A 13,179-nucleotide genomic window follows, 5' to 3' on the forward strand; every position below is an offset into this window, starting at 1 on the left:
GCTATGTCCTTGGAAAAATGTATTGTCATGTACCAGCTACTTTCCACAGCTCCCCAGTAACCTCACTTGAGCCAGAGTTCCTCTGCCAATGTCGTAGTTATCTTCCATACTGGTGATTCTTCTTTGGTTTGTTTCTTTTCTGCATTGTAAATCCTTGTGCTTCCAAAGAACAACTCAGAACATAGACCTGAAATTTTGATACTTGTTCCCTTTCTGTTGACAGTGGTTGTTGTATGATGCCATGCAATTATTTTTAAGAAGGTATCAAATTCTGACTTAAAAGCTGATTAGGCTCTTTTCTCCTGTACTGCTTCTGGAAAGCTTTTTCAAAACCTCACTTTTCTAATAGTTAAAAACTTTGTTACACTGATTTCTATCTGCTGATTTTGAGCTTAAATAATTGTTCGCTTCACCTGGTGTCTGTACAGAGCAGTCACATTCTACCTCTGCTCTTCTTTGTCTGCTTTTTAAGTTAGGCTTTCTATTTTTCTGAACATCTGAGTAGACAGGCCTCTTTATTGAGCAATATGTATAGCTTTCTTTACATGCATATAGCAGCTAGAGATACAGAAAACAGAGGATCAATAGGATACCCACTGGGAGGAGAGAAAGTAGATCAGAAAACTGTTGCATCAACATACAAAAATACAACAGTGAAGAATAAAGGAAAATAAGGACAAACATAAATAGGGACTGGAGCAAGATAGGAGAGAAGAACGCTTAAAGAATCAAGAAGACAAGGAAAAGCAGCATTTAGCATGCAGTTTTTATTAATCACAAATTGGAAAGGATCGATGGAACACAGGCTCATACACAGTATTAGTTTGTTTCTAAAGCACTTAATTAGGAATGTAATACAAGAGAATATAAATACTTGTTTTTCTGTCAGTATTGCAGGTATGTGAGAAAAGAAGTGAAACTCCCATCAAATCTTACTGAATCTTGCCAACTTTAATCTTCTGATACCTACTTCATCAGCCCTTTAGTTTTCAGGATTGTTACAGTGCATAGAATGACATTCCATTCTCCCGAAACAAAATTATTTCACTTCAGACTCCTTAAGAAACAATATTTTTTTTGAAGAGCCCATTGAGGACTCCGGCAGTTCTGGCAACTTTCCATCTGTGGGCTGACAGGGAGAAGAATCATAAAGTGAAGAGCATTTTCCAACTGCTGGTCTCTGTACGGAGATTTTTCCATGTGGATCAACCTCCTATAGATATTCTCTAGTGATTCTGCTCCATCACATTTTTGGGGACAGAGAGCAGAAGTCACAAGAAAGTTATCAAATGTGAGAAAACTTCTTTCAAATTTTCTGCTGAGGAATTTTGAGAGCAATTGTGAATAACTGCTCAGACACCTCTGTGTTTTCTCTACCATTATAAGTGTTTCTGCTGGTGGGGTAGAAAAAAATAAAAATCCTTGCAATTTAACATTAAAGTCCAAGTTGGTTTTTACCCTGCGTTCAAAAAAGTACCACTTCACAAGTAACTTGTACAGCTGTGCCACTGCACCTCCAGAAGAATGATCTGTGTATCTGAACTCTCTTGGACCCTCCTGCATGGATGAACTGACTGGTGCTTAACAAATTCTCATGATCAATAAATAGGTTTACCTAATACAGGATTTTTTAGTCTGGCCAGTAGTTACTTCTCAGATCTGTGTAGTAGAATGTTCTGTGTAGTAGTGAATGCACTAGAATAGAAGCCATTGCTCTTAACATTAAGCCATTGCTCTTAATATTAAGCATGAGAAGTGAGAGGCCTTTTATTCCTAAATAAAAGGCAATGGAACTTAAATTTTTGTTTTTTTATTATTACAGCTTCAGCAAGAAATCCAAATGCGAAACAATGAGGTATCACGAGAAGTTCGGAAGAAAGAAAAAATGGAGAAGGAGCTGAAAAATCTTCAAGCTGAAATAGTTAATAAGCAGACTGAGATCAAGAATTTACAGCAACGTATACAAAAGAACAAAGAGGAACAACTGAAAGTGGAACAACATCTAAAAGAGCAGATGGTAGGGGATTGGCATGCTTTTCGTTTGGTTTGAAGTTGAAGTCAGATTTCAGAATAAGAAGAAACTTGATTTTCCTGAAGGGAGATGGAGGGAGATTATTTTAAGTCAGTAATTTATTAAATATTTACTTTTATGTAATTTTAAAAACAAACAAATACTTGAAAGCAGATGACAGATTTCAGGTCAAATTCCTCCCAGAAATCAGTAATGAAGCACAATAGTATAATTAGTGATCATCTCATCCTGAAACAGTGATAGTGAATGAGACAAAGTCTGTGAAGCATGGATGAACTAATGATAGTAACAGGAGATTGCCAAGTTTGTCTTCTGGCACATATTGCCAGTTTTGCCACTGATTGAGTGTAGTGGCACGGGTAAAGCCATTTCAAGTCTGATCCCCTTTTTTCTTCTCTGTCACAATAATTTTCACCTACCTCTCAAGCTTGTGGAAGTGTTTCTGTCAAAGGGCAGAGAATTGTCTTCGTAAACCTTTTTGATTGATATTCCCCTTTCTGTTTCCAAAAACTTTATCTGGAAATGTACTAACATAGTGTTTTGGAAGTGTTTGAATTTTCAGGTTTTCAGTCCATTTCCCCTGACTTTGAGAAACTCTCAGAGAAGCAATTTCAGTAAATGGCAGGAGAGATCTCATCACTGTATAACAGTCCTACCTCCGGGGAAACTTTCTTGGGAGTTGTGTGTATCTAGTAAATTTATGGCTTTTATAGCTTTTTCTTCCCTTTGGGTCCCTGAATTGGTGAGGGTAGAAGTTTGTGAAATTTTTTTTCAACATATACTCTTTGTAAAATACTTAGCAAAAAGAGATAAGGAGACCATGATTATTTCTCTGAATACACTTGCTTGTTTACCTGAATTTCTCCTCCTTATGAGAAGGATAGTGAGTTGCTCAAGAAGTGTGTGCAGAGACAAGAGCAACAAAGCTGATGAAATAATGAGAAAACAAGTGCTATGAGAAGCAGCTGAGGAAAATAGGGTTGTTTAGTCTGGAGATAAGGAGGCTGAGGGGAGACCTCATCACTCTCTACAACTGTCATAGAGGTGATTGCACTAAGGAGGTTGTCACCTTTTCTCAGGTGCCAGGTGGTAGGATGCAAAGAAACAGACTCAAGTTTTGCTAGGAAAGGTTTAGACTGATTAGGAATAATTTATCCATGTAGAATGTGGTCTAGTGGAACAGGCTGTCCAGGGAAGCAGAGTCCCACTCGCTAGTGGTATTTAAGAGACATATGGAAGCAGCAATAAGGGATTAGTTTAGAGTTGCACTTGGTATGTCAGGTTGGTGGTTGGACTTGATGATCTCTTAAGATCTTTTCAATCTAAATTTATGACTGTGCAAATATCACTGAGTAGTTTATGAGGGCAACTTCATGATCTGCCAAGACAAACTGTTTTTAACCAGGATGTCTGCAATTGCTGGTTTTGCAATATTCTTCATCTTCCTTTCTATAGCTCCTTTTGAGATTTGAGTGCTTATTTTAGGAGCATTCAGTTGTCCAAACTGTCCTGGAAACTGGTAGTTCCCATAAAGTGCCATGCCAAGGCTAACCAGGCTGCTGCACTGTTTTGATTGCCTGTCATGACTTGAAGTTGTCTGTGGAATCACTGTGTTGTCCTCCACAAAAAAATCTGTTCAAACATAGGCTACTCTAGAGTTAGGTTAGAGATGTGTAAGAGGAGGACTCAGCTATTGCCACACAGTAAGGTTATTTTTTATCAACTTAATTGTAGTTGGCTGTGATGCCTGCTCTTATTCCACTCAAATTTATAATCTAATATTACTGCTTGAATGACAGTGAAGTTGGTTTGGTACAGCAGCTGTAGGCTTTACCCCACCCGTGCCCAAGTCTGAACAAAGAATACCCGGAAACAGTGTAATCATTACATTCATAACATAAGAAGCTGTTTTCACGTTGTCTTTTCTTTCACTTGCATTTGGAAGAGTGATATTCTGCTCCTCTTTTATTTTTTTTAAGTGAATAGTATGTATTGACTTCATCGGTTTATTGCACATTAATACTTGAAGTGTGAAATATGATGGTCATTCCTTCCTCACTTATGGAGTAATGGTTGTTAGAGGAAGTCTCATCAAACAGAAAAAAACACTGGTGTATCCAATATTGATGTATGTGTACCCCATACAAACCATGAAACTGCTGTTCTGAGCTTTTGACTGAAGACAAATTAGAGAAGAAAGTGGTTGGGTCCTGACCTCAGCAAATCATGTACCCAGATAAATGCTACTGGCGACTTAATGTAGAATTTGCTCACTAAGAGACAGAGCTCCCTTGTCCCTCTACTGATTGAAGTCATTTGAATCTCATAGTGATTTTCAGTAATTATATATAGCAAGTGATTGTGTTGCACGATGCTTGCCAAATGCCTAATATGAATTAAAATATTTATCTACCACCTGAGATAAACCTGCTAAGCTTCCAGAAATAATGACGCTGGCTGTGTTATTCATTAGAAATTATCATTTCCTCTAGTCAATATGAACATTTCTCATATTTCACATTAGTAGTTTCATCAGCAATGAAAAGTGGATTTTAAGCAGACAACAATCTGCAGCAGCTTTTATCTCCTGGGGAGATGGAATGTTCTGTCTTCATGTATATGTAGATATTGTAATCAGATTAAAAAGAACTAATAGTATTGTTCCTTAATCTAACAGATGTTGAATGAAAGAACTGGTAAGGAACTTGAGCAATTTCAGATGAGAAATAATAAGCTTGTGCAAGAGAGTGAGCATCACAGTGTGATGTTTCAAGGAGTAGTGCAGGATCTTCAGAAAAAGACAGCGGAACTGAAAGTAAGTACCAGAAAGTGTATGCATCCTATCAGATATGTAGTTTGCTCAGAAAGTAATGCCTCCTATCTATTTCCATGGAAACTACAAGAGATACAAAGAGCCCAGCAACAGTATTTGATAGAGCAAATTCTTAGCTACAAAACGCTATTTTTCATTATAGTCAAAAATTACCTGTGCATTTTTGCCAGTGATGAGCAAAAGCTTATGTGCCTCTCTTGTAAATATCTGCACCAGTGGAGGTGACTCACTGTCACCACTACTGAAATGCACCACCCACTACTTCACTGTGCTCACATCCACTATTTGATTTTCATAAACCTTCAGCAAGCATTGATGAACATCATCGGGTCCCATTTTTTCCACATGGTGGAATTCAGTTACACACCTTTGCTTCATCTGCACTTACGTGTCAGACCCATTTTTTCCGACTGCCCTTCTGCTGCTATCTGTCACAGGGCAACAGAATGTAATGTAATATTGGTGGGAAGGTTCAGCCTCTATTGCCATACATCCAACATCTGCCTCTGACATCATGGGCCAACATAATAAGATAGGAGGCATTACTTGGAGAGCAGTCCTTGTGTATCTCTCTGACTGTAGTAGTGCTACCTGGAACTTTATGTTGTTAAAAAGTTGTTCTATACCACTCAGAAGCAGATGCGTTTCAATAAAGGAAAGATTAGATGATTCCTGCATATGATTTCTGGGCTACGTTGAGAGCATTTGTGGGATAGGGTAATGTCTTAGCATTAGATATTGTTACTTTGTCTACCATACCTTGCATTTTGTACGGTCGTTGGGGTTAAAATACGGAACATATGAGCACTGAATGTCTCTAATGTGGTGTTGGGCAATCTGAACTGTGAAAGGATTCATAATTCTCTTGATTGTCTGGAAGAACTGAAAAGATTCATATCTTGCCAGGAGATACTCATCTACCAGGAGTCATCATCTTACGTAACACATCTGAATTTCTGTATGGATCACAGTCTGTGATGGCTGTAAAAACTGACAGTGAAATTGTATGGAGAAGTTGTATTTAGTTCTTAAAAGAAAAGAGACAAATTTCTGTTGTGGTAATGGGTTTTTATTCCTGGCAACTGGTTCCTTAATTTTCATACGGCACTGTTCTGATTATTTTCTCTTCTGATTGTACAGCAAATGAGATAAACTCTACATTTTGTTTTTCTCTAAAAGCCATGCATTATAGAAGGAATGGGGATACCAAATACCTGCCATACCATTGAACCACACTAGAGATCTTCCTCTTCACAATCACTGCCTCTCATACTTCAAGGGAAATCAGAGCTGCCCATATTTAATCTGTGAGAATGTGTATTACTGCTTGAGGTTTGTCTGGGGCTTTTCTTGTGGATTATCTTCAGCCTTAAAGCATGAGATTTGGTTATCATTTTCCTTCTCTTAACTTTAAATTGTTTTTTTATGTTGTTAGATTAGTTGATCTTCTTCTAGGTGACCCACAATGCTTACACCTTTGCTTGCTGGGACACTGAATTTCATAGAACAAGTACATAGGGATTTGTTTCTGTGGGTACTCTCATTTTCCCTCCTTGTTGCTTTCTATAGGCCAGAGATGATGAACTGACTCAAATGCACCTTGAAATTTCGAAGATGAACAAAGTAAGAGATGTTCTCCAGAGTAAGCTACGTGCTGCAGAGGATAAGAAAGTTGCTGCAGGACATGAGAGAGAGACCCTAAAAAGGCAAATATCTGGTCTAGAGAGAGGTAGGTGCCTTATTCTGATGAATAGGTCTGTCCTCTGGTTCACCATTTGCTCATTCAAGGTGCATCTTTGCAGGATCGTGCTCTTTTAGCTCTTGGTATGATACTTTGCAAATGACGCTTGGGATGCTTTTATAAAATCTTTTCCGTTTCTCACATTGCAGCATGTGTGGGTTGCAGATACAGAAGATTTAACTGAACTTTGTGGTGTGTAAATTTGTGCCATGAATATTGTTGCCCCTAATGTATGTTTACTGCTCCTGCTCTGGCTAGTGGGAGAGGAACAAGCTTGGAGATGACTGAAAACAGACATGCATATATGAGATGTTAATGCCTCTATACATCTGTATTTATGCAAAATCATATCTGTTTTCCATGCAAGGGTGGAAAAGCTTTCCCACAAGCATTTTGCTTATACAGCTTGAGGCTGTGCTTGGTACTAGAGAGCGAAACTTAAATGATCAGAACCATACCAGAATGCCCGAGAATGGCTACTGATTGTGTCCTCTTGCAATATTGGACATATCTTAGCAATCCAGTGTACCACACTTCCTGAGCTGCAGTGTTAGTGTAACAGTTTGTAATTAATTTTAAAATGAAGTGCAAACGTGCCCAATAGTTAATATACATGTTTTTTTGATAGTATGTGTACCATGTTAATCTTAACCCATGGTAAGTAGTTTTAACTCCACTGAAACCAATAGAATCTCATTGCTTCAAAGGAGAACTGGATTTTACTTAAACGGATTAGAATGACAAAGTCCCTGTTTTTCAAAGTGCTTCAGTTTTTGGATGCTCACTGTGAAATTTTTTAAAAGCATCTGATTTTCAGTGCGCTCCATAATTTCTTAAAGTCTAACTTCTCTGTGGTATCTTGGTTTGAACAACCAAATATAATGAGTCCTTGTACCACATTAATCATTGTACTTGAGTTCTTCTAAATACCTAAATTAGTATTAACATCCTTACCTGATACCTGAGGGTTGTACAATAGGGTCACTGGTAATTGAACTGTTCATGTAACGCTAAGGGTTTTTACTAAGTCCAGTAAGTTCTGCATGTTTACAGCTGTTCAGTTTGAATCCATTTTTATACTCTTCCTTTTCTCTAGAGTTGGAGGCTGCCAAAAAGCAAGCAGAGATTGACAAGAAAGCTATTGACGATCTTGTGAGGGAAAGGGATACACTAAGCAAGGTGAGCTTGCATTTGTAATACTGATAAACAAATTTTGCAACTTGAGAATGAAATGTCTATAGTTTAAACTCTCACAGAGAGGCATAAATACTGTAGGATAAATAATGATGAGTCAAACAGTCAGATCCTTAAACAGGTGCTTATAGTGTGCACTGAAGTAGTGCTAATACCTGTAAGCACACAAAATATTTCTAAGCTATAACATATAAACCATCATGGACTTAGACAAAAAAAGTGACACGTTCATCTTGAAAATCCATTGCTTAATGTCTGAAAAGTTGATTACATCTGTGCTTTTACACTCTGTAGCATATCAAAGTTAATATTAATCTAGGCAAATTAATTCTGTAGTAGCAAAAGAACAAACCAAAATGTTGGTGCACCATGTAGCAGCTTGGCAGACTATGCTAATACTAATCTTTTTCAGTCCATTTCTCTTACTGATCATTTTCCATCAGCCCAAAGTTTTTGTACTGCAAGATAGCATCTCATGTTATTGTCATTCGTGAAGTGTAATCTAGTAAATTCAATGCTAAAAGATTATTTTGGCTGAGATGCTTTTCTTGGTATGGATTCACTGTCCTGTGCCTTGAATCTAGCACAGAGGAAGATTTCATAGATAGTAAATACTTGTAAATACTTTGGAAAGTAATTCCAAAGGAGGACTTGAAGGCTGATTGTTGTTGTTGTTTTAAATGATATCTTGGGATATCTTGGGGTTTTCTATTTAATCCCTATGTATGATTTCAAACCACGCTCGGTGAATTTCAAGTTGCCATTTAGTAAATGAGAAGGAAGTTATTTTTATTGGCTATTGGCATGCTTTACAAATCTAAATGCCTTGAAGTTGGCAAGGTTTTTTTCAGTCATTAATTATACTGCTTGTAAACAATCTTATCCAATTTTTTTCAGTAATGCAGATATTAGTGTTTTAACTTCAAATCAGAATAAGTACTACTTGGCAGCTCTATGAGAGATTGCCTTTTCTTTTTAAAATCAGATTTGAGGCTCAAGTATTTCAACTGAGCAAATTAGATAAGAGATAATAGCATTAGGAAGTTCACAATCTACTTAGATAATGGCATGTTTTTGCCATAGTGGTGGCAGTGTTGCTTTTTTCATCTCAAGAGTCATTATTTTGTGGTTTCTCCTGCAGAACTTGAACAAGGCCACCAATGCTGTTCAGAAGCAGACAGATTTGGTGAAACTCCATGAACAGTCCAAGAAAAATTTAGAAGACGAAATTCAAAATTATAAGAATGAAGCTCAGAAACAAAGGAAGATTATTTACCAGTTGGAGAAGGAGAGAGATTGTTTCATCAATGAAGCCAGTGATCTCAAACAGAAGGTAGAACAGCTTTTTGTGCAAGTTGTGCTTTGCTCTTTTAACTCGAAGCTGAAAGATCATACATTTATTTCCCTGTATTCCAATGGGAGAAATCTTTGATAAATTATCTTCAGGCAGTTTACAAAGATCTTTAAAGTGTGTATTGCCCACTACTGTGTTTCAGGTCTCTCTGGGAGAACCTCAGAAATGACAGCTTATCCTATGAGAAACTTGGGGGCTATAGCCATGTAGTTCTCCTATTTGTCAATCATCTGGGAAGTGAAAGTAGGTTGGGAGCTTGAACCAAAGCCTGTGGCTTCTCATATCTCAATTCCACAGCCATGACTCTTGCTTGCAGTTGGAAATTACCCTTTGATTGTTCTGTTTTATCTGCAAAGGACCTTATTTTGATACTACTGGCATCCTCAAATTCTATTGAGGCAAGTGAGAGATGACAGTGCATAACATCTTTGTAAGAGACTCAGTATTTTGTAGGATTAATGCCAGTATGTGTAAAACATCTGATAGTGTTCAATCTCATCTACAAAGTGAATTTTCCAGTACTGACTGCAGAGAAACACTGCATAAAATCTGTGCTGTATTGTGCCCATTATTCTATATCTGTATATTCCTGAAAATATACTCAGGAACATGGTTATGACATATTCCATTAGCTGCTGAAGATCACACTGAAGGGCCCTCCAAGAAGATTATTGATTTACTGGGATTAGCTTTCAAGGTGTTTCAACTCACAAGTTATCTTTTCACTTTAAAATTATCCTTTACAACTAAATGTGACCAGGGGCTTTAAAATTGTTTTTTGAATGATGCATGCTCCCTTGTCTGGATTACCTTTTGTCATTACCTAGAAATAATATTCTGTGGAAGTGAGATACGTCTTCATTGCAAAGTTACATTTTGCATCTTTTCCTCATAGTGCATTTCTAACAGAATAGATAAGAATTAAGAATGTTGTAAACTAGGGCCAGGGAGTCATTCATAACATTCAGAACTACAAGGCTTTTGCTTTCACTTTTGATTAAGATTACTCACAATACTTTGAGGGTTAAAATGAAAAATGTTTGATTTTCTTTTTTTCCTGTGACTTTGGGTGCAAATTTTCCATCGCTTACAAGGCAGAGTAAATGGGTTATGGCACTTGAGCTCTTTGTCTAATGATGCCTGTATTGTGACTTCAAGTTTCCAAAGGATTTTTATGCTTCTCTGGTTCAGTAAAGGGGCAATTCCTGATTCAGCTTACAGGTGAGGAGCAGCAGGAGTAGTTCTGACCATGGGAATTTGTGAGATGATGATGATCTTGTCCCTGCAGGGGTTCCTTACATGAGAAGGATAAGACAGGATAAAGGGTAGAAAGAGGAGGGAAGATCATGATTGCTATATTCCATAGGTAATATTTAGGTTCAGTGTGTGATGTATTCAGATGTGTAAACTGAGAAAATGTGGCAAAATTTACATAATTCAGGAGCCATTTCACCATTGATCAACACTCCTATATTTTACCACCAAGAAATCTCTGAAAGATCCTGCTGTACTCCTTCTAAATTGTGGAAGAGCTTGTAAAGAGCCAAACTCATCTAAGTCCAAAGATTTCTTGAAAATCCTACAAAGGCTGACAGAGCCATGCTCTCTCTGAAGGTTGCCTTGTTATTCGCAGCAGGACTGAATTTGTAGTTGCAGAGCTGCTCTTTCAAAATCATGATTTACTAGGAAGTAACTGATCAACAGAGTTGAAGTTGCATCCACAACAGTAAAATATTTTAATGGTGGGAATTCAGATTAGTCTTGCTCTTCTAATTATTGGCTTGGCTGACTGGTCATTTGTACCATTTTAAGCCAGCATTACTTGCTGAGTAACGCTACTTCTCAGTTAACCAGTACAAATGAGAGAAAAATCTGTTTATTTGCTCTTTGTTGCATAGCTTTATTTCCTTAACTACAAACATTAGTAGAATATTTCTGTTTTGGCTTGAAGTACTTAGATTATGGAATCTTGGTTTTCCAGTGGCAGATTTAGGCTGTTAGGAAGCATGTAGTGAAGTAACTCTCTGAGTTCATCTGAAGCATAGGCATATCATTAAGACACAGGAAGGACTTCTCAGAGTTGCTAAACAAAGGTAAGCAAGTAAGGATGGCACCAGGGCTGAGTTCTTGAGTAGGTTCACTGAGCTGAGCAGATAACCAACACCAGATGAAGTAAACAAGTGAAAAGTGAGAAGCTACAGAAGAAAACTGTCGATTTTGAATTCTTTCTGCTTAGCTTTGGTTTCTCATTACCTGAGAGATGTAGTGTACAATCAGCTCAGTCATAATTGAGGATACTCAGCCTTGCATAGGGGTGCTCTATTGAAACATTGCATATATCTTTTCTGAATTTATAAGGGGGAATTATTTGAGTTCAGTTACTCCTGACAAAGCAGAGTCAGCATCCTGACTATGAGCACCTCATTGAAAAACTTAGTCCATGAGCTTATTGCACTTAGATTGCATCAAAACCAAGCAAAAAATTTACAGATGGAGTGACCTACTTCCAAATCTTGCTCCAGCCTATGATTGCTGTGGTGCTAACCGAGTGCATGCCTTATTGATTTCTACTCCCTGCTATTATTATTGGCAGGTTGTTTTATCAGAAAGGGAAAAGGCAAGAGTGGGTTATAAACTGAGACTATGTTTTTGTATTGCACTGTAAGCAGCTCCTAGGATCCTCTGCAGTCAGCTTCAAATGTGCTAGAATTGTATTCCTGTGCTGTAATAAAATTTTCTATATTTAGCAATCCCATATCTTCAGAGTGGATTGTGATAGAATAATCAATTAATTAAGCTCCTGCCTGGTAGTTAGACCTCACAAGGCTTTACAGCTAAGCAAGGAACAACTTTGCCGACTGCAAACTTAGCAGTTATTGACTATCTGATGTAAACATTTTTATATGCTTCTGCATCAGATGTAAATCAGAGCTCAAATGGCTGCTTTCAAAACCAGTCTGGAGAACTGGCTATGAAATGCTGTTGTAAGTGGACTTCTATCCTGGATTTTGTCCATGAGATTCCTCAGCTTTTTGCCTAATGCTTTGATCTTTTTCCTGGCTTTTAAGTATGGCATTCTTTTCTCCCTCAGGCAGGGAACCCAAAAAAATGATGTTCCTGACATGTACTCCTTAGTTTTATTTTTATTTTTTCTTCTCTTTCTAACAATGAAGGCATTGGATGCTATTTGACTAAAACTTGTTTGTGCTCCTTGGCTTTCGTATTTGTATGACAAGAGGAAGGTTCTTATTCTGAAAAAAAAAATAATAAACAGTGTACATTAGGAAGCACATCATAATGGTTAGCAATTATTTGTATTTTTGCTCTTTCAGTGTAGTAATTCTTATATATTATGTTGGTAACTATTTAACGAGGGTGTCTGTCATATTTTGTATTTTTATTCATTGATACTTCATATGATCATTTCTCTACAATCTACAGTCTATGCTACTCTGTTCTCTTTAGTGAATCAATATTTATCCTCCTTAATGGAAAAAAAGTAATTGTGATTACCTGTTTATTTAGATCAAGTTTGGGATCAGATATGTATTTTTTTTTAAAGTTGAGGTTTTGGAAGTTAACTGGATTTCACAATAGAGGAGTAAATGCAGGGCTTCTTTGAAAATGTTTCTATCCATCTTATCATAGAGATGGCATCCAAAACCATGTTCAAAAGTCTAGCTTTGCTTCATAAATAACCTAAGGCCATTCTTTAATGAAAGCTGCTTGTGTTGATTTTGTTGAGCCAGCTCAGTGGCAATACTTCCAGTAGATTGTTTTTAAATGAAATATGTTCATATCTGTAAGTTTTAGTCATGAAAATAAACACAATAGGTATCAGATGGAAATAAAATGTTCCCCCACATAAGCAATCCGGAAAGGTTGAACTTATACTTGGACAGAAGTGATTTTAGCTGTAGCTTCAACTTCTTATCACAGAGGTCTGGAGTTGTCGCCCTTGATTAAAAACACAAACTCAGCCCCATCCTAATAATCTTATGATGATGATTTAATCACATTCATTT

General features: G+C 37.2%; 1 protein-coding gene across 2 annotated transcripts in view; it reads left to right on the forward strand.

Annotated features, from left to right (window-relative positions):
• Positions 1 to 13,179, forward strand: part of CFAP58 (cilia and flagella associated protein 58) — a 59,444-nt gene that overhangs the window by 12,800 nt on the left and 33,465 nt on the right. For both annotated transcript variants that reach the window (XM_046943329.1, XM_421748.6), the window contains 5 exons: positions 1,823 to 2,017; positions 4,710 to 4,847; positions 6,435 to 6,594; positions 7,703 to 7,785; positions 8,942 to 9,133. In XM_046943329.1, coding sequence (XP_046799285.1) covers positions 1,823 to 2,017; positions 4,710 to 4,847; positions 6,435 to 6,594; positions 7,703 to 7,785; positions 8,942 to 9,133 — 768 coding nt within the window. The remainder of the gene's footprint in view (positions 1 to 1,822; positions 2,018 to 4,709; positions 4,848 to 6,434; positions 6,595 to 7,702; positions 7,786 to 8,941; positions 9,134 to 13,179) is intronic.

The sequence above is a fragment of the Gallus gallus genome, chromosome 6 (genome assembly GCF_016699485.2).
Source record: "Gallus gallus isolate bGalGal1 chromosome 6, bGalGal1.mat.broiler.GRCg7b, whole genome shotgun sequence".
Classification (NCBI taxonomy): domain Eukaryota; kingdom Metazoa; phylum Chordata; class Aves; order Galliformes; family Phasianidae; genus Gallus; species Gallus gallus.